A 21,921-nucleotide genomic window follows, 5' to 3' on the forward strand; every position below is an offset into this window, starting at 1 on the left:
AAAAAAAATTATTAAGAAAAACGAAAGACCAAAGTAAGTGGAAGGGTACTCTTCCACATTCATGGATTGGAAGTTTCCATTACACACGAAGATAACTTCACATAAATCAAGTGACGTACACAATCACCTAGTTTATGATAAAGGTAACATTACAGTACAATAGAAGAAAGATGATTCTCAGAACACATCTCAGAGCAAGTCTCAAAATAAAACTTCAATGACTATCTTCATGACAATTAGGATAAAAAAACATATCTTACACAGGACACAAAAAGCAGTAACCATAAAGGCCATTTACATGTTTTCTTGAATGAACTGCATGTTCACTTCTTTAACCGTTTTTCTTTTGGAGCTTATATTTCTTTTTCTTTTTCTTTTAAAGATTTTTTTTATCTATTTGACAGACAGAGATCACAAGTAGGCAGACAGGCAGGCAGAGAGAGAAGGGAAAGCAGGCTTCCTGCCGAGCAGAGAGCCCTATGCGGGGCTCGATCCCAGAACCCTGAGACCATGACCTGAGCCGAAGGCAGAGGCTTAACCCACTGAGCCACCCAGGCACCCCTATATTTCTTAATAGTGTGTAAAAGCTTCTGTACGTAGCTGGTTTTTAAATGAAATCCAGGGTGTATCTTTCCTCAGTTTTGAGTGATAGGTAGTCAAACAGTTTTCTGGTGAGCCTTCTTATATGAGACATTACACATTATAGGAAAAAAAGCTGTAGATGGTATTTCTGAACACCAAATTTGGGACCCAAATGGTATCCTCTAGCCTATTAAGACAATGGGTTACTTACCAGAGATTTGAACTGTGACTATTTCCCCACAGATCACTGCTGATTATGTAACTAACAGATTAAGTGCTGGTAAAGTCTTTTTTTCTTTTTCCCTTTTTTTTTTTGGCCATAAAAATTTTGTTACCAGTACCATCACTTGCGTCACATAACTGCATAGTGATTTGCCCATGGCTACATCTACTTGTTTTGCACAGTCCTCTACAAAACAATGAAAATATGAAAGTCTCAGGCAGGATTTTTCTCTAGGCACATATACCTACTACATCTGCTAGAGGATTGCGAGAATCTTTTTTAGTTTGTGAATCCTGACCAGTTTACGGTAGATGAAAATTCTAACTACTTGCTGATGAGCTTCATTTGAGAGTTCAGTATTCCATCCTGACTTATCATTGGTAGTAATGCCTAATTCTATGATAAATCCTTTCATTCCTAACAGACTGCTTTTTTTAGACAATCCCTTCCAATTTTTTCACGTGTGGCAGATGTGCATTTACATGAAAGACAAAACTACCCAGTGGCTGGATGAGAGGAATGTGTCTACGCTAGATGGTTCCTTCACCAACTATATTTATATGATATATAAGCTGTAAAGACTATCTGTGATATACAAAGTATAAAGAACTGGAAAGTGTATGCTATTAATCTTATCACATGTCATAGGATACAATATAATTTAGACATCTTCAGGATGTTCATATTAAAATACCAAGCCAATTTCAACTAACATAAAATTAATTATATTACAGAGAAATAAGCCTTGAGATAAAAGTGTACCTGAGGCAGACTTACAATTCAACAGATAAGATTTTAGGGTATATGTCAGTTGTTCAGAAAGAATACAAACTTGCTTTTCACAAAAAAATCTTTAGGTAATTATCGTAAACTTATTAGAATTTCTGAGAAGCAAATGATTTTCAACTCCAACTTACGCTAGGGTATTACTGTGACCACAAGCTTAAAAAAGATTTTGAAAAAAGAAAGGAAAAAAACTAGCCAAGCAAAGTTACATCCCGGGGTCGCAGAACCAAGCTAGAGAACAATGTGCCAGACTGGGATGATATCCTGATCCTCCTCTTTACTAGTTATATGACCCTGGACTAAATAATTTAACCACTTTTTAAAGTGGCAAATAACAATACCTACTTCTAAGTTGTGAGGCTTAAATGAGTTCATACAAGCAATTAAACCAACAAACTCAGTAATTTTCACTATTAACTATTACAAGCTGTCAATTAAGAGGATTCTGGACAACAGTCCTAAATACTAAAATCCAAAAATACTTGTTAAATCAGAATTTCCCCCCAAAAGTAACAGGAGAATATGGGGTTTTAGCACAGGGAAGAGAGAAGTCACACTCACAGAATAAAAGTGGAGCACAGCCTTGGAGCAGAGATGGTCAGGACAGGAAGGAGCCAGAAGTCAGAGGATGCGGTTTGAGAGGATCAGAGAAGAATCAGAATACAGAACTCAGATCTGAACAAAACAAACAAGCAAACAAAGGCAAAAGGTTTATTATGTCAACATGAAGTATACAACTTATTCTGGGGTGGTGACTCTGGTAGCACAGTCTCTGGTAGGGAGGAGGACGGTGCTCTGACAGCTGCACTGTTCAATCACTTTCTTCCCAATTAAGCATTTAGCGGCACTTCTCACTAATGCCTAAGCTGAGTAACTGGCTTGTACCGTGGGGGTCGACAATATGAACCCGAAACACGTTTCTTACATTTGGACCCAATCGATGGACCAAAATCTAAAAATGTGATGGAAGAAACATGAAAATTGGGAAATAATTTTCTATCTTGATTCGCCTTTAATTAGACAAGAGGAGAAAAATCTGGAGTACAGAGCAACAACACAAAAGAGGGAAAGCCTGGGAAATGGAGCCTATGACAGAAGATTAAAAAGTTAGAAAAACTGGGGCGCCTGGGTGGTTCAGTGGGTTAAAGCCTCTGCCTTCGGCTTGGGTCATGATCCCAGGGTTCGGGGCCTGCTTCCTCCTCTCTCTCTGCCTGCCTCTCTGCCTACTTGTGATCTCTATCTGTCAAATAAATAAAAATAAAATCTTAAAAAAAAAAAAGTTAGAAAAACTTAGTTTGAGGCAGAGAAGAAAGAGCAATTAAGGCTTTTAACAATAAATATTACTAAAAAGAAAAAGGTAGCCTATCAATGAAAACAAGGCAAAGAGAAATGAGCAAAACTCCTTGGAGATAGTAAATACAATTAAATACAAAAAGATGTTGTTTACTGACAAATGTTAGGTGTTTAAACAGAACAGAAAGGAAGATTCTGACTGGCAAATGCTTAGAGAAAGGCAATGTAACTACTTCCAGGGAGGACAATGAGGGATGACAGAAGAGTCATGACAACCCAAGAAGTCAGCCCGAGAGGTTTAGAGAGCATGACGTGAACACAGTCAATACAGAACCTTGAGACACCAAATGGGAATGATAATAATGAGGTGGGGATTTGGTATACAAGTCTCCTGATGGCCCTGTAGACATAAGAGCTGGAAGGAAAGAGACTAATCAATATCCAGCCATGGTGAAAGGCCTTGTTTTTAGGAGGAAAACTGTAGAGAGGAGCCAATGTATTAATTAATGCTTCCAGTAAACTCAGCAAGCCAGTCTCAAGCCTTGAATAGGAAGTACGAGTTTCAAATCGAACTCTGATAAGGAAAAAACGGCATTAAGCATTTATCAAATGCTATTTTTAAAAAGTGGCTAAGAGTCAATAACACATCCTCTTAACAACTATCAGGCATTCTATAACTCAAAAAAGTTACACTGCTAGACCATTTAAAGAGCATGTCCTCATTACTATGATGTCTGGAATTTGCTTTAAAATACTCTAGAGAGAAGATAAGGGAGATAAGTAGGGGCAGAGATAAAGTAAGACTGACTCTAACTTGGTAACTGTTAAAATCTGATGAGAAGAATATGGATGGTCATTATACTATTCTATAACTGTTCCTTTAAATTTCCCATGATTTTAAAAATTATTTATTTTATGTAATGCAAGAATAAGCAGGGGAAAAAAAGAAGCAGGGTGTGTTTATGCTCTTGGGAGTGAATGTGGATTTAACTCTACATAACAGAAAAGTCAGAAAAGTCTTCTATGTAACCCTCTAAATGAGACAGCTATAGGCCCATCAACTATAAAAACCCTGCATGAGGGGCACCTGGCTGTTGGCAGAGCATGTGACTTGATCTTGGGGTTCTGAGTTCAAGCCCCACATTGGGCATAGAGCTTACTAAACAAAAACAAAAACAAACAAACAAAAACAACTCACACATGAAAGAGGGAATGTGTTATGCAAGTAGGAAACATTAAAAAGGAAGTATTTCAGAGAAGCAGGAAAAGCAAGGAGAAATGTTACGAGAACAGAAGAATTGGGGGAGGAGGATGATCAGGAAACAAATGGCAGGAAAATCCACTTCTCAGAGGGGGTGTGGGGAAGGAGAGGCATTTCTTGAGAAGTTATTGTGTCCTAAATCCTGTTGTTAGGTATTTTACATCATTGTCTCACATAATCCTCACAGCAAATTTGTAATGTAGTAAATGTTGTTAAGATGAGGAAATGGGGGTGCGTGGGTGGCTCAGTGGGTTAAAACCTCTGCCTTCGGCTCAGGTCATGATCCCAGGGTCCTGGGATCGAGCCCCAAATCGGGCTCTCTGCTCAGCAGGGAGCCTGCTCTGCCTGCCTCTCTGCCTACTTGTGATCTCTCTCTGTCAAATAGATAAAATCTTAAAAAAAAAAAAAAAGGACGAGGAAATGAAAGCTCACAAAAAAGCTACGTAACACACAATCATGCAGACACTAAATGGCAGAAGCAAGATTCAAAGCTTCGTGGCCAAGCTTCACCTTCACACTATAAAATAATGCTCTTTCCAGGGAGCTTCATTAAACATAGGACAAAATAAATAACTTCCTGTGAAGCACACATTAGAAAAAAGTAGACGGAAAACACAATCGAAGAAGGGAGAGAGATAAGAAAATCAGTTTTTGTCATGTAAGTATATACAGATTGTCACTGTAATTTAGAGAAGGTGCACAGAGAAGGGTACATCACTATACTGGGGAATAAAGGAGGAGTTAGCCAGGCGAGATGAGAAAAATGTTTCTTGAAAAAAAAAAAAGAGCTAGACTCATTTTTACTGAAGGTCTATTCTACACCAAGAGCCAGATATACAGACATAATTGAAACAGACCCTCCCTCCATGGAGCATACAATTTAGGACACAGACATTCAAAGAATTACCCAAAATGTAATTAAAAATTGGAAAGTGTTGTGAAGAGTAAGTACAGACTGTCATGACAGCAGCTAAAAGAAGACCTACCTAGGGACAGTGGAATGATCAGAAACAGCTTCCCTGGGGAAGTGACATTCAAACTAAGAGCTGAAAGATGAACATGCATTTACTGGGTGTGGGTGCTTAGAACTGACAATCCAAGCAATGGGAACAGGATATACATGAGATGGGAGAGAAGAAGGAACAGAACTAAAAGAAAACCAGTGTGGCTAGAGTATAAGCAAGCACAAAGGAGAATGGGAAGTGAGACTGGAAAAGTAGGCAAGCTAAATCATAAATGGTCTTTAAAACTGCATTAAATAGGGGCACCCGAGTGGCTCAGATGGTTGAGCGTCTGCCTTTGGCTCAGGTCATGATCTCCAGATCCTGGGATTGAGTCCGTGTTGGGCTCCTGGCTCAGCAGGTAGTCTGCTTCTGCCCCTGCTTGTGCTCTCTATGTCTCTGTCTCTCTCAAATGAATGAATAAAATCTTTTTTAAAAAAATAAATAAATAAAATAAAACTATTTTAAATATTCAAGAGTTTATTCCAAGAGCAAAGGGAGGCCAGTGGAGGTTTTTGATCAAGGGAGAAATAAAATAAGAAATGCATTCTAAGGGGTGCCTGAGTGGCTCAGTGGGTTAAAGCCTCTGCCTTCAGCTCAGGTCATAATCCCAGGGTCCTGGGACCAAGCCCTGTGTCAGGCTCTTTGCTCGGCGGGGAGCCTGCTTCCTCCTCTCTCTCTCTGCCTGCCTCTCTGCCTACTTGTGATCTCTGTCTGTCAAATAAATAAATAAAATCTTTTAAAAAAATTTTAAAAAAATGCATTTTGAAAATATCTATTTTCAAGGGTTTTGAACCTCAAGTCCACAGATACCAAAGGGTCTATGCCTAGAATGCAGGAGTTCATGAACTTGAATGAGGGAGAAAAATCTTTTTTACTAACCTCTAATTGAAATTTAGCGTTTCTTTTAATTGTATATAGGCCCTTGGCTGTCAGCAATATAAATTTCAAATATGTTTACATCATCTTACACTTATTTTAAAACTGTCAAAATAATGATTTTGTCCCTCATAATATCATTACTTTAAAGTTATAGAAGTTTTGTACCCAACAATCCAGCAATCACACTACAGGTATTTACCCAAAGAATACAAAAGTACTAATTCACAGGAATACATGCATTCCTGATGTTTATAGGAACATTATTTATAAGAGCCAAATTATGGAAACAGTCCACGCGTCCACTGGTTGATGAATGGATAAGATGGTGTGTGTGTGTGTGTGTGTACATATAGACATACACATACACACATATATATACACAATGAAGTATTACTTAGCCACAAAAAAAAGAATAAAATCTTGCCATTTGCAACAACATGGATGGATCTATTATGGTAAGCAAAATAAATGAGTATTATGGTAAGCAAAATAAATCAGAGAAAAACAAATAGTACATGATTTAACTCATATATGGAACAAACGGAAAAAGAGGGGGAAGAAAAAAGAGAGGTAAACCAAGAAACAGACTTATTTATTTATTTATTTATTTATTTATTTATTTGACAGAGAGAGCACAAGCAGGGGGAGTGGCAGAGGGAGAGGGAGAAGCAGGCTCCCGGTTGAGCAGGGAGCCCAACATGGGGTTCGTCCTAGGACCCCAGGACTACAACCTGAGCTGAAGGCAGACATTCAACTGACTGAGCCACTAGGCACCAAAGAAACAGATTCTTGGGGCGCCTGGGTGGCTCAGTGGGTTAAAGCCTCTGCCTTCGGCTCAGGTCATGATCTCAGGGTCCTCAGAAGGAGCCCCGCATTGGGCTATCTGCTTGGCAGGGAGCCTGCTTCCCCCTCTCTCTCTGCCGGCCTCTCTGCCTACTTGTGATCTCTGTCAAATAAATAATAAATAAAATCTTAAAAAGAAAAAAAAGAAGCAGACTCTTAACTATAGGAACAAACTGATGGTTACCAGAAAGGAGGTGGGTGGGGGGATCAAGGAGCACACTTGCTGTGATGAGCACCGGGCGATGTACAGAACTGCTGAGTCACTATACTGTACACCTGAACCTAGTATTACACTGTCTGTTAACTAACTAGAATTTAAAAAAAAAAATTAAACAAAATTAACAGAATCCATTAAATGTAAAAAAAAATAAATTAGTTAAAATTATGGAAATTTTGGAAGCACTGCTGGATCTTGTTATTTATTTATTTGCTTGAAAGAGAGAGAGAGAGCAAAAGAGATCCCAGAGGGGGAGAAGCAGACTCACTGCAGGGCAAGGAGCCTGATGCAGCGCTTGATCCCAGGAAGGACCCTGAGATCAGGACCTGAGCCGATAGCCGCTTAACTGACTGAGCCAGCCAGGCACCCCGGATCTCGTTATTTAACGCATTAATAATGATACACATATATTAAAATACTCCAAGTTTTTAAAAAATAATATTTTTGTAATTATATTGTTTTCCTTTATAGTCACACATTTTAAAATGTTGTTCTCAGAAGGAATCTACAGGTTTTGCCAAAACTACAAGGGGTACATGTCCTAAAAAGAAACTGAGAATCCCTGTAGAGGACAGAAAACCGAGTAGGGGAGAAGGGCAGAGAGAAGGTAGCAAGATACACTATTAAGGTAAGCTTATGGAAGCTTAAACGAGGATGTGGCCGCGCTGAGAGACAGAAGTAGACCATCTGAAAGATAGACCAGTTTGAAAGATATTTGGAAGGTAAAACTGACATCAGAGACCCTTTCCAAATGTATTTATCAAAGAATACTTAGTGCTATAAAAATGCTTATAATAAAATGGCAAATAAAAATGCAGGATCTAGGGGCGCCTGGCTGGCTAAGTCAGTGGAGCATGTAACTCTTGATGTCAAGGTTTTAAGTTCAAGCCCCATGTTGGTTGTAGAGATTACTTAAAAATAAAATCTTAAAAAAAAAGTGCAGAGTCTGTAACTATCCATATAGTATGATGCTGACTAAAATTCTACTGTGGAGAGAAAAGACTAAAATGATAGGAAGGATTTTAAGACATTAAACATGGTTATAGCTGAATAATGGATAACATTAAAATTGTCCATTTTTTTCCTTAGGACTTTCCTAAATGTTTCCATATTTTGTAAAATGAGTATCAGAAAAAAGTAAGCATAATTTTAGTTATTTCTGGAAAAAATTTTAATGACATGAGAAAATGTTTATGATTTTTTTTTTTAAAGATTTACTTATTTTTAGAGAAAGAGAGAATGAGAGGATGAGCAGCAGGAGGCGCAGAGGGAGAGGGAGGGGGACAATCCTCAAGCAGACTCCACACTCAGTGTGGAGCCCAATGCAGGGCTCGATCCCAGGACTCTGAGATCATGACCTGAGCAGAAATCAGGAGTCAGATGCTTAAGCAAATGAGCCACCCAGGTGCCCCATGAGATGTTTTAAAGTGAAAAAGTATGTAAAATTGTACGTACAGTATGATCTCTTCCACACATACATCTATAGTGAAATTAGGGATGATTTCTTGCAAGTTCGACTTTCCATGTTTTCTACAGCAACCATTTATTAATAATTCCACAAATGGATGGAGTTTTGAACAGAAGAAAGGATTCTTTAAGATTTAAAATGAGAAGTAAGAACAAAAGATTGAGATGGATAGAGTTTGTTGGTGGGGAAATAGGATACTGGGGAAGCTTACAGGTAAGGGACTCTGGTCTCAGTGAAGCAGGAGGCAAGGCCACCTGTGACAAGCAAAGAGGTCGTCAGGACTGGCAATACTAGAGTAAGGGCGGAACAGTCCTATTGGGACATAGAGAACTGTCAGCACACAGGGCTCAGTTAAGGATCTTCAGGGTCAAAAGGAAAATAGTATGGATTAGTATTGTTCTCAAACTTTGTATATCATTTGTGGAACTTCTTACTTATTTATTTAACAGAGAGAGAGAGAGAGCACAAGAGAGCGCACAAGTAGGCAGAGAGGCAGGCAGAGAGAGAGGGGAAGCAGGCTCCCTGCTGAGCAGAGAGCCCGATTTGGGACTTGATCCCAGGACCCTGAGATCATGACCTGAGCTGAAGGCAGAGGCTTAACCCACTGAGCCACCCAGGTGCACCATTTATGGAACTTCTTAAAAAAGTCAGGTCCCTTTCCCAGTATGACTCAGTTTGTCTATGCAAACACCCAGTAATCACATCATTCCAACTTACACAGGGAATACAGGTGTTTAGATGTCTGGTTTTGTTTTTGTTTGTTTCAGAATTTCAGAAGAATAAAAATCACCTTGGAGAGACAAGTAAGAGGGGGGCCTGGCTGGCTCAGTCAGTTGAGCATCTGAGTCTTGACTTAGGCTCAGGTCATGAGCTCAGGGTTGTCAGATCAAGCCTGGCAGGGGGACCCACGCTCAGCAGGGAGTCTGCTTGTGATTCTCCCTCTCCCTCTGCCTCTCCCCCTTGCCATGCATGCTCATTCTCTCTCTCTCCCACTCAAATAAACAAATAAATCTTAAAAAAAAAAAGAGACAAGAAAAAAAGTACCAAAGGGAGACACATTAATAGTCAAAAATATACTATTATCTGTATTACAGAATTCTGAGCCAAACTTCTTATCACCTTACCTTCAGCAGGAGAGCAAAATTACTCCGCAGACAGTTAGTCACCCCACTTTCATATAATTTTTTCCTTGTGTGGTTTTCACTTACATTTGCAACACCAGAGTGATACCTTAATAATGACTTAAGCATGGTTTCAAAAGGGTCCGCTGAAACAGACAAATTAAACATTTGTGCGTCAAAGTAGTGACTCAGAAAACAAAACTGTAACAATAAAAACTCCAGCAGTAAAACAAACACATCAGGGAGGCAGGGCCTCACCTGACCGCACAGCAACTTTTTCCCAACTCCTCTCATTATCTTTCCTAGATATGAACAGTTCAAGAGGCAATAAAAACTGGCAAGAATACCATATCCTGACTGGCAATTCCACTATAAATCATTAATACTTAACATAAGTTTTCTACCTACATGAAAACAGTATCTTTGACTTTATTAAAAGCTCACTCCACTGACGTTAAAGGAAAATTGTTGTAATGGTCAAGTATTATGGTTAAAATTATTTAGCTGAGCTCAGAAACGTTTTTCTTCTTCATTTAATTTTTAAGTATTTCTTTAATGACTATATTGTTTTCATACAAAAAATACATTGTCATTATAAACAATTAAAACAGTAAAATAGCAAGATGGGATTGGGAGGGAGATAAACCATAAGTGACTGTCAATCTCACAAAACAAACTGAGGGTTGCTGGGGGGAGGGGGGTTGGGAGGGGGGGTAGGCTTATGGACATTGGGGAGGGCATGTGCTATGGTAAGTGCTGTGAAGTGTGTAAACCTGGCGATTCACAGACCTGTACCCCTGGGGAAAAAAATATATGTTTATAAAAAATAAAATTAAAAACAAAACAAAAACAAAAAACAAAAAAAACAGTAAAATAAAAAGAATACAAAATTTATCTAAATTTCACCACAGAGATTCCACCGAACATTTTCAAGATTGTTTTTTATAGCTGTTAACATTACTTAACAGAGAGAGACAGACAAAACACATGTCAGATTTTGTAAAGAATACAATCCCTTCTTTCAGAGCACTTTACCCAGTTCATTAGTGTGGTCATTTAAATAATGTTTACATGCTTCCCCTACTCCCCAAATTACACTATAAACTCCACAGAAGCAGAGACCATGTCTGGTTTCACTCATCTTTGCACTTTCTGACAGAGCCATCCTTCCATGTTGTGGAAAACTTGGTGATTAAGAGCACAAACTCAGACCAGACTGCCTACCTTCAAGTCCTAGCTCCACTACTAATTAGCTGGGCAACCTTGGGTCAATGACTTATCCTCTTTGTATCTCAGTTTTCACTAATATCTATTTCATAGGGTTGTTCTAAGGATTAAATGAGATAATATGTATAAATGGCTTATAACTAGTGTTGGCATACAGTGGGCTATAACAGATACTGGTGAACAAAATAAATCTACGTCATCATATTAAAGCCTGAATATGTTTTTTTATTCAGCCACTGAAAAATGTTTAGGAGTGCCTGGGTGGCTCAGTTGGTTAAGCATCTACCTTCACCTCGGGTCATGATCCCAGAGTCCTGGGATCCAGTCCCACATCAGGCTCCCTGCTTGGTGGGGAGCCTGCTTCTCCCTCTCCTGCTCTCCCTGCTTGTTCTCTCTCTGTCAAAGTAAAATCTTGAAAAAAAAAAAAAAAAAAAAAAAGAAAGAAAAAGAAAACCATCTAAGTTTGCTTCAAATTTTTTTTAATTAACATATAATGTCTTGTTTGTCCCAGGGGTACAGGTCTGTGAATCACCAGGCTTACACATTTCACAGCACTCACCACAGCACATGCCCTCCCCAATGTCCATAACCCAGCCACCCTATCCCTCCCCCCATCCCCCAGCAACCCTCAGTTTATTTCGTGAGATTAAGAATCTCTTATGGGTTGTCTCCCTCCTGATCCCACCTTGTTTCATTTTTTTCCTCCCTACCACCCACGACACCCCTGCTCTGCCTCTCAAATTCCTCGTATCAGTGAGATCATATGATAATTGTCTTTCTCTGATTGACTTACTTCACTTAGCATGATACCCTCTAGTTCCATCCACATCATTGCAAATGGCAAAATTTCATTTCTTTTGATGGCTGCATAGTATTCCATTGTATATATATACCACATCTTCTTTATCCATTAATCTGCTGATGAACATCTAGGTTCTTTCACAAATTTTTATTGTAAATAATACTAATACATCTTTTCTCATTTACATGAATATCAATTTATATTATTTACATGAATATTTATATTTATATAATTTATATTATTTACATGAATATCAATTTATAACTTCCTTATGGTATCACTGCTAAGCCAAAGATCCTGTCAACGCCCTCTCCCAAGTTTATAAAATATTTATATTCCATGTTTCTCCATCCCCTCATCAACAATGAGTTTTGCCAATATTTTTCATCTATTCCATTCAGGTAGGTAAAACTCTCATTTTTATTTGCATCCCACTAATTATTAGTGAATCTGAAATCTTCATTTGCTTACTGGCCATTTTTATTTCTTCTTTCTTAATTACCTTGTTTTTGCCCATTTTTCTACAACTACATTTTATTTTTATTTTCTCACTAGTTTTTATTTACTTTATATATAATGGGTGGTAAATAGTTTCCCCATATCTCTTTTAAACTTCTTCATGGCACCTTTTATTTTAGAGAAATACAGTAATCAACTATTACACAGCATGTGTAGTAATATGTGGCCAACACTTTCCCACCTCTCTCTTTTTCATCCTTTTTTAAGGTGTTCTTTTACTGAAATTTCTCATTTTTATGCAGACAATTTTACCTGTCTTGTGCTTGATGCCCTAGATCTCATGTTATGGTAAGAAAAGTTTTATCAACACCCAACCCCAATTTAATACTTAACCATGTTTTCTCCTAATACTTTCAGGACTTCAAATTTTAATCACCTGGAATTCATTTTGATGTAAAGAGTAAGGCAGGGATGCAGATTTATTTTTCCCCAATAGCTAACCAGTTTTCCCAAACCATGTATTACCTTTATCCTTTATCATAAAATGCTCTCTTTATCATATATACTTGGTTTGTCTACTGGACTACCTACTCTATTTCATCAATCTGTCTAGTCTTACAAGATTCTTTAAATTAATCTAGGTTTATAGCACATTGCTCTGCCTGATAGTAGAAGTATTCCCCTCATTAATATTCTTTTCTAGATGTTTCCTACAGAAGTACCCTGGAACTATTTAAAAAAAAAAAAAAATCCTGTTGGAATTTACATTGGGATTCTATTGCGTATACCTATAAATTGAAGGAAAAATAATTATTTTACAGTACTTTGCCTTAAATGAGATAAGGACCTTAGCATAATGCCTAGCACATAATATAAAGCAGATAATATAAAGCAGATAAAGACCTTAGCATAATGCCTAGCACATAATATAAAGCAGTCAATAAATGTTATCTCTTCTTACCCATGAACAATGTATGGCTCTTCATTTATAGATGTTTATTCTTAAGAGATAAGGATCAACCAATTAGAAAAATAATTAAACTTACATGTCTTATTGGGGTTGATATGCTGCTTCAGTACATCAACGGTGCCCAAACTAACCACAAGGCGCCTGCCAAACCAGAAAGAGACCACAGGCCCGTATCGCTCATGCAAATTAACCAGGAACTCGTGCAAACTTCCACTATTCACAATATCTGGAAGATTACCATCCCTGAGAAAAGAGCAACATTTGACAAAACAACTTGGAAAAATAAGTTTAACATGGAAGAGCCAGAAAAACAATAGTTGACTCTGAATTAACTGTGTCAATAGATGAGAGTGGAGGTGCATGAAATGCAAATTACCACACTGCTTGGATATATTTAGATATGGATTTCTCTGATATTTTGAGAATTTATAACAGTTGAAGCCAAGTAAGAAAGATACACAAGGAACATCTGACTTAGACAATAGAAAAATGACCCAATTTCTGCAACATCTCATTCTGAGAAAGCAATGAACATCATCATAGGCTATTTTAAATCATCAACCAGCTACGGCATTCTTTTCTTCTTACCTTCTATCTTATCTTTCTATTTTTAATACTCTCTGGCTAGAGAAAGTGAAAAAATATTTTTTAAGGTTTGTGTGTTTTAACCTTTATTTATTTATTTATTTATAAGTAACCTCTACATTCAACATGGGGCTCGAACTCATGACCTTGAGATCAAGAGCTGGATGCTCTACTGACTGAACCAGCCAGAAACCCCAAAAGCAATTAAAGTTTTTGATTTATACAGCCCTCCTTTCTGTTAATAAAGTTCAGGTTGTATGCCTAGAGATAAATTTAGAGTACACAAAGGAATTAAATAACCTGTGTAAACGAAAAATAGGTTTTAGTTTTGATACCAAAAATTAAGAGTTAACTCTACTGATTTCCCAGAAAAGTAACTACTCACTTTTCTTCAGTTGGAGTAATCCCCGGAATTCCTGCAGCTTGTCTAGAAGCCTTAAGGAGAAATTTAAAAATAGTTTAGTATAATGATTTGGTATTTAATACATAATTTAGTATATGATATATAACCATATATCCCGTAAGTCAGATGTTTCGCCAAGATATCCGCAGGACCTTAAGTGATGGCTTTCCAACTTGGTTGAATCTCAAGAATTCTTTCTATATTAAAATAGAAAAAATGGGTGCGTATTTAAAAGAATAATCTTTTTTTTTAAAGATTTTTTTTAAATTTATTTATTTGACAGAGATCACAAGTAGGCATAGAGGCAGGAAGAGAGAGAAAGAAAGAGAGAGAGAGAGAGAGGAGTAAGCAGGCTCCCCACGGAGCAGAGAGCCCAATGTGGGGCTTGATCCCAGAACCCTAGGACCATGACCTGATCCAAAGGCAGAGGCTTTAACACACTGAGCGACCCAGGTGCTCCTAAAAGAATAATCTTAATACCCCTCCTGTGTCAATTAAATTAATAAGTTTGAAAAATTTAATATCCATTCTAATCAACAAATACATAATTAAGCACTTTTAAAAATTGTTTTTCTGAGTCTATATACGATCCCATCTGTCTTAGTTTTAAAAAAAAGTCAGGCTTACAACAGACTCCTTCCTAAAATAGTTCTTTTTCTAGTCAAAGAATTTACCAAAATACAATACGATATTCATCTTTTACTTTAATGTAGTCATTACTGTGAGGGTCAGATAGTCAGTGAGGTGTGTGGCATACAAACAAGTTAACAAAATAATTCACAGCAAATTGTTCAAGTAACAACCTCTAAGAAATGAACTGGGGAAAAGTTTGGGGAATTTTAGTATTTTACAATTTTGTACTGGGTTTACAGTTGCTGTGTTTTGGGATCAGTGTTATTTTTTATTTATTTTTATGACAGTCATATTATTCTTTATTTTCTAAAATTTTTTTTTAATATTTTATTTATTTATCTGAGAGAAAGAGACACAGTGAGAGAGGGAATACAAGCAGGGGGAGTGAGAGAAGGAGAAGCAGGTTCCCCACTGAGCAGGGAGCCCGATGTGGGGCGATGCGGGGCTCGATCTCAGAACGCTGGGATCATGACCTGAGCCGAAGGCAGATGCTTAATGACTGAGCCACCCAGGCACCCCGAAAATCATATTACTCTTATAATTGTAAGATTTTTTACAAAATAATTTTTAAATAAGTATTTACAGAAACAATAACCTAAAATATTTACTCCAGAATCAATTCTGAATTTTGTCAGTGATTTTGACTAATGCTAATCAGAGTTTACCTATCTGGCATTCTGCCCTTTTTTACCTAATTAACATTATAAAAGTAAAGGAATAGTGTTTCTTTATTTGAACACTTTTTACAAATATTTTAATTGAACACTTTTTACAAATATTTTAATGAAAGGAAAATATTTCTTTTTTAAAATTTTAATTCCAGTATCGTTAACATACAGTGTTATATTAGTTTCAGGTGTACAACATAGTGATTCAACATATTTTTTTTTAAAGATTTATTTGAGAGAGGGGGGGGGCACCCGCACACATGCACACAAAGGAGAAGAGGGGAGGGAGAGAGTCTCAAGCAGACTCCACACTGATCACGCAGCCTGATCTGGGGCCCCATCTCACAACCCTGAGATCATGACCTGAGCCAAAACGAAGAGTCAGACACTTAACCAACGGCTACACCCAGGCGATTCAAGATACTCGAACATTTAAAGGCTAAACTATGTACCATCATGTAGCTGAAATTGCTTAATCATTTTCCTACAACACTGCTACTAAACATCTGACGGTTTATTTTCTTTCTTTTGTTTTTTCATTAATATAAGTAGTACTAGAAAAATCTTTGTACGACTTTACTTTTTTTCTCCTTTGGGGTAGGTATGCCAAAAGAGAAATACTAGATTGAATGATACTAATTGAAGAGTTTTACTCTTTCCACTAAATACTACAAGAACGCTATCTAGATACCAGTATGTGTAACTTGTATTTAACTGATAACAGTTAAATCCACACTGTATTTTGTCCCACAGTCTCATCAATGACAGAACCTTGTCAAGTCTAATATAAATAGAAGGGAAAAGGATGGAAAGAACTCCATAATTAGAAAGAAATAAAGTCAGTAGTAGAAAAAAAAAAAAACCCTACCTTTTTTTTCCAGGCTAAAATTACTAATGACAAAACAAGTTTCTTGATTTGTATTCAAACATGACAGATTGATAACGTTCATCAACTATCTCTTCCTCCTGAGATCCCACTAAATGAAAGTGAAAAAATAAAAAAGGAGAAAACAAGGATAAAGAGAATGGGAGTGGAACAATTCAACACATTTTCTGAAAGTGTTAAGCTGTTGGAGAAGTGATTAACTGACATTGTAGAGGTCTCTTCTGGGAGTCTGCAGAGGAGAAAGGAGAATTCCTACAAAAAGCAATCAGATTTGTTTTCAGTAACTAAAAGACAGGATAGGAAACAAGGCAAGACACAGACTCTAACAACTCTTGAAAAGCTGGTGTACAGATCCCTTAGACACCTTAGATGTCTTTCTCCATTCCTGTGATCACCATCCTTCTAGAAGGAGACTTGGAGACTTCAGACTCAGGAGATACAGGCCGGGGGTGGGAGGGGGGAAGCAGCCCCTATAATTCTAAGGGCAAATTATTTCCAACCTAGAATTTTATACAAAGCCAAACTAGTATTGAAGAGGATAACTTGAACAGAAAGATTTTCAAACAAGCTAGGTCTCATAAGATGTATTTTCCATGCACACGTCTTTAGGAAGCTTCTGGAAAATTATGAGCTGCAGCACATATAGGAAGTGAAATAAGAAAGAAATGTGGGGCATACAGGAAATAGGGTATACAACACAGGTGAAGAGAATATCCACCATGACAGTAAAAGGACAACAGCTGAACTGAAAGAGACTGTAACCAGTAACAACGGGGAAAGGAAGATGGAAAGCTCCAGAACGGGTATCTTCATGGGAAAGAAAACGCAACTGATGTCTTTGAATATCTGAACAACTTCACAAAGTGGTGTTATGACAGAAATGTTTCAATATGTGGAAATGTTGAAATATTTGGAAAAAAAAAATACTGATAGGCAAGAGTGAATAAACTCTAACGATGTGGAAACACTAGCACAATCCCTCCCCAACAAGTCTAATACTGGCTTCTAGAACTCCAGCCAACCAGAAGAAGGAGCCTTAGAAGTCTGTATATACTGTGGATAAAATGGCTCCTGTAGCAACCTCCACACTTCATCAGCAAAAAAGAAGCATGAGGGGCGCCTGGGTGGCTCAGTGGGCTAAAGCCTCTGCCTTTGGCTCGGGTCATGATCCCAGGGTCCTGGGATCGAGCCCCGCGTCGGGCTCTCTGCTCAGTGGGGAACCTGCTTCCCCCTCTCTCTCTGCCTGCCTCTCTGCCTGCTTGTGATCTCTATCAAATAAATAAATTTAAAAAAAATTTTTTAATGAAGCATGAACCCCAGAATTCCAGGTAAAATGCTCTCCCACCCTTTACGACATCCCCATCTCCCAGATGGCTAAACTGATGAGAGGGATCCCCAAACTGGCATGTACCCAGACAAGACCCAGCAAAACTTCCATCTCCCTAATTCATAACCTCACCACTACCATGTGTCTTGAGACTACCCAGAATGCTATTACGACCTTTTCCTTATAGATATTAGACACCAATGAAGGCCAAGACCACCATCCCCAGGTCCTCCCTCATCCCACAGACTCCTGTTCCTATAGAATTTTATCCTCTTCCCGGATCCATCTCTCTTCTACTCAAGTACCTACCTCAACAACATTCCCGTGGTCATACATTAGAACTGGGGGGGAAGGGGCAGCCAAAGTTTATTCTTCAATAAGACAGGCAGCGTCAGCAGGTAAAGCTACAGGGGTTTCTCCACAGAGCATGCATTCACAAGGGCATTATTTGCTTAACAGTGAGAAAGCCTCTGGTGTATTCTCTGTAACAATATCCATTTCACAGTTTAAACAGGTTCTAGCATTGTGTTCACTTACAGTTCCAGGAGGAAAGGCACAACGTGGCAAAAAAACCTTTTTTTTTAGATCTTAAAGTTAGGTGCAATAACACAGGCAAACTTTTGATAATAGTTTTTTTTTTTTAAAGATTTTATTTATTTATTTGACAGAGATCACAAGTAGGCAGAGAAGCAGGCAGAGAGAGAGGAAGGGAAGCAGGCTCCCCGCTGAGCAGAGAGCCCGATGAGGGGCTCAATCCCAGGATCCTGGGATCATGACCTGAGCCGAAGGCAGAGGCTTTAACCCACTGAGCCACCCAGGTGCCCCTTGATAATAGTTTTGATCTACTTTTCCACAGAGGAAGATTTCTCCACTCAGAAATTAAGGTACTGAGGCGCATGGGTGGCTCAGCCGTTAAGCGGCTGCCTTTGGCTCTGGACATGATCCCAGGTTCTGGAATCAAGCCCCACATTGGGCTCCCTGCTCAGTGGGAAGCCTGCTTCTCTCTCTCCCACTCCCCTTGCTTGTGTCCCTCTCTCGCTGTGTCTGTCAAATAAATAAATAAAATCTTAAAAAAAAAAAAAAAAAGGAAGAAATTAAGGTCCTTCTCTCGCCTTCCTTGTTAAACCATTAGAGGATGTTTCATCATTACATATACAAAAAGGGTGGGGGGGGAGTTTAAAAAAAAAAAAAGAATCATGAAAATATCTTAAATAATCAGCTGCTCCCACTACACATCAACTCAGGTTTAAGACAGGGCATCAGGGGCGCCTGGGTGGCTCAGTGGGTTAAGACTCTGCCTTCAGCTCAGGTCATGATCTCAGGGTCCTGGGATAGAGCCTCGCTTCGGGCTCTCTGCTCAGCGGGGAGCCTGCTTCCCTTTCTCTCTCTCTCTCTGCCTGCCTCTCTGCCTACTTGTGATCTCTGTCTGTCAAATAAATAAATAAAATCTTTGGGGGAAAAAAAAAAAAAGAATGAAATCCAGTTCTTCAACTGAGTAGACACTGATGAACCAAATTAAGTCACCGCTCAGGTGCCCACCCCTCCTGGCAGCTGAGGAAGAAGGCGTCTGGAAAGCAGAGTACACCAGCACTTTTGGGGCTCCAACTGTACTGTATTTAAATAAGCAGCAACAACACTGACTCCCTAAGGACTAAAATCAGTCCATTTGCCCCAGGCCTCTAAGTCCCTTCTTAACATAGCAGTCAAAATGATTCTTTTAAAATTTAACTAGTAAAACGAAATTTCAATTCCCTTACATTTAAAATGTCACTCTTCTGTTGAAACCCTCCAGCGCTTATCTCAGAATAAAAGCCAAGTCCATAAACTAGCCTGTAACAAAAATCTGCCCTTCCTCCCCATCATTCTAACAGACTAGTCTCTCCCTCACTCCACTCCAGCCACACTAGTATTCTTATTTTCCTGTAAAATACTAGTTTGGCTCCCCCTGAAGATGTGCATTTGCTATTCTCTTCGTCTGGAATGCATTCCCAGATAGCCGAAAGCCTTGTTCCCTCATTCCCTTCAGGTCTCCGCTCAAAGTTCTCCTTATCTCTTGACCATCCTACTTTTTCTTTTAATTCCACTATAATTAACATACAGTGTAGTATTCGTTTCCGGTGTACCATAGTGACTCAACACTTCTATGTAACACCTGGTGCTCATCACCACAACTGTAATCCTTCATCCCCATCACCTATCTGACCCCTCCCCGCCCACCTCCCTTTCTGGTATCCAACAGTTCTCCATAGTTAAAAGTCTCTTTCTTGGTTTGTCTTTTTCCCCCACTTTGTTCATTTATTTTGTTTCCTAAATGCCACCTGTGAGAGAAACCATATGGTATTTGTCTTCTTCTGACTTACTTCACTTAGCATTATACTCTCTAGCTCCAGCCATGTCATTGCAAATGGCAATAGTTCGTTCTTTTTTTATGGCTGAATAATATTCCGTTGTGTGTATATACACAGCTTTATCTACTCATCTACCAATGGACACCTGTGATGCGTCCATAAATCGGCTATTATAAATAATGCTGTTACAGAATAGAGGTGCGTGTATCCTCTTAACTAGTGTTTTTGCTTTGGGGGGGTAAATATCCAGTAGTGCAATAACTAAATCACAGCGTAGTTCTACACAAGAAAGAAGTGTTGGCAAGGATGTGGAGAAAAAGGCACCCTCTGGCACTGTTGGTGGGAATGAAAGCTAGTGTGGCCACTCTGGAAAACACTACGAAGTTTCCTTAAAAAAAAAAACAAAAACAAAAACAAAAAAAAAACAAAAAAAAACAAACTGACCGTCGTACTTGAAAGGAACAACCCTACCTGTTACCAACTTTATTTTGCTCCATAATACTTAACACTAAAATACTATCTGTGTGGGGAAGGTATGGGCTATGGTGATTGCTGTGAAGCGTGTAAACCTGGCGATTCGCAGACCTGTACCCCTGGGGCTAATAATACATTATGTGCTAATTTTAAAAAAATACTATCTGTGTTTCTCGTTTATTTTATCTATTTCCTCTCACCAGAATACACATTCCGTGAGTCAAGAATTTCCTGACTGGCTGTTTACTGCTGTAGCCCCAGCACACGGAACCCTACTTGGCACATGTATTTGGTTGAAATAAACAGTGTTTTTTCTATTAACTAATCAAAGGACAGTCTCATCCACAGATTATCAAAAACTCAACATCTGGAGCCATGAAATGTTTAGTTTCTCAGGAAGCGGGTGGGGGAGGCCCTGGATGTTCCGGATTGTGCAGTTGCAATATTTCAGCCTGATCCATTTGCCAGCTCTGGAAGGAACATTGAAGGTGTTCGGTCATTATCAGCGATGCGTGCTCGGCAACTTTACAACTTTTTCCACAAAAACACCCCCTTGTTTTGTAGACAGGTTAAGCGATGACGGCTCCCCTACTCGCTCCTTTCGTTCTCAAAATCACTCTCTGAGGGCGACAAAGTCAAGCAGAGAAAGAGACTAGAACGAGGCTCGGAGCTGAAGCGCGGCCGCTACGTCAGACTCACGCACTAACCCACGGTAACGCTCACTGCACGGCTCCGCGGGCCGCCGCGGCCCTGCAAGAGCAAGCCCGGCCCGGACCTTAAGGACTTCGGGTTTCAGTCGTTACAGCGGGAAAGATGGATGGCAAGGCAGCCGCTGCAAAAAATGCTGGGAGAATCCTCGCGGAAGGACCAAGGAGCGGAGCATCCTCAGGTTTCCTCCCGGACGCACTGGAAAATGTGATTTGGGTTTGGCAGTTACTGCCGAAAAGCCACCCAAAAGTACTTCTCGCGCTGACGGTAACAGAGGCGGGGCGACTCCGGGAGCAGGGAGGCCGGACCCGGGGGACGGCCCTGAGAACCCGAGCGGCCACGCGCTCTGGACCTCTCGGCGCCTGAGGGGTCGTGGGGCCGCCCACGCCGCTCGCCTCTGCCTCTCCGCGCTGCCCGCGCGCCCGCGGAGCGTCCCTCGCTCGGGAGCTGCCCCCGCGCGGAGCCGGAGCCGGAGCGGGAGCGGGAACCCTCCCCTCGGGCCCGCCCCCTGCGGCCCGCCGTGTGCAGAGCGACGTGGACGCGGGAAACACAGAGGCTGGGGCGGCGGCCAGAGTCCCCGAGACCCCGACGGCGGTTACCGGGTAGAGGTAGAGCACCGCGGCCACCAACGCCAGCAGGAAGGTAACGGCGAAGATCGCGAAGTCCAACATGGTTCTTCCGCCCGGGAGCCACGTCTCGGATCCCGCGCTCGGGCAGCAGCGCCTCGGCCTGGCCCGCTGCGCCGAATGGGCGT

General features: G+C 39.7%; 1 protein-coding gene across 1 annotated transcript in view; it reads right to left on the reverse strand.

The window, feature by feature from the left end:
- The window catches only part of LOC116869109 (cytochrome P450 20A1), a 59,515-nt gene extending 37,594 nt beyond the window's left edge, over positions 1-21,921 (reverse strand). Inside the window, exons 1-4 of the mRNA XM_032860041.1 lie at positions 21,767-21,921; positions 14,106-14,155; positions 13,212-13,378; positions 9,681-9,823 (exon numbers count right to left, since the gene is read on the reverse strand). Coding sequence (XP_032715932.1) covers positions 9,681-9,823; positions 13,212-13,378; positions 14,106-14,155; positions 21,767-21,838 — 432 coding nt within the window. The 5' untranslated portion in view covers positions 21,839-21,921. The remainder of the gene's footprint in view (positions 1-9,680; positions 9,824-13,211; positions 13,379-14,105; positions 14,156-21,766) is intronic.

This window comes from Lontra canadensis, unplaced genomic scaffold (genome assembly GCF_010015895.1).
Source record: "Lontra canadensis isolate GAN:19392208 unplaced genomic scaffold, GSC_riverotter_1.0 scaffold18, whole genome shotgun sequence".
Lineage (NCBI taxonomy): Eukaryota > Metazoa > Chordata > Mammalia > Carnivora > Mustelidae > Lontra > Lontra canadensis.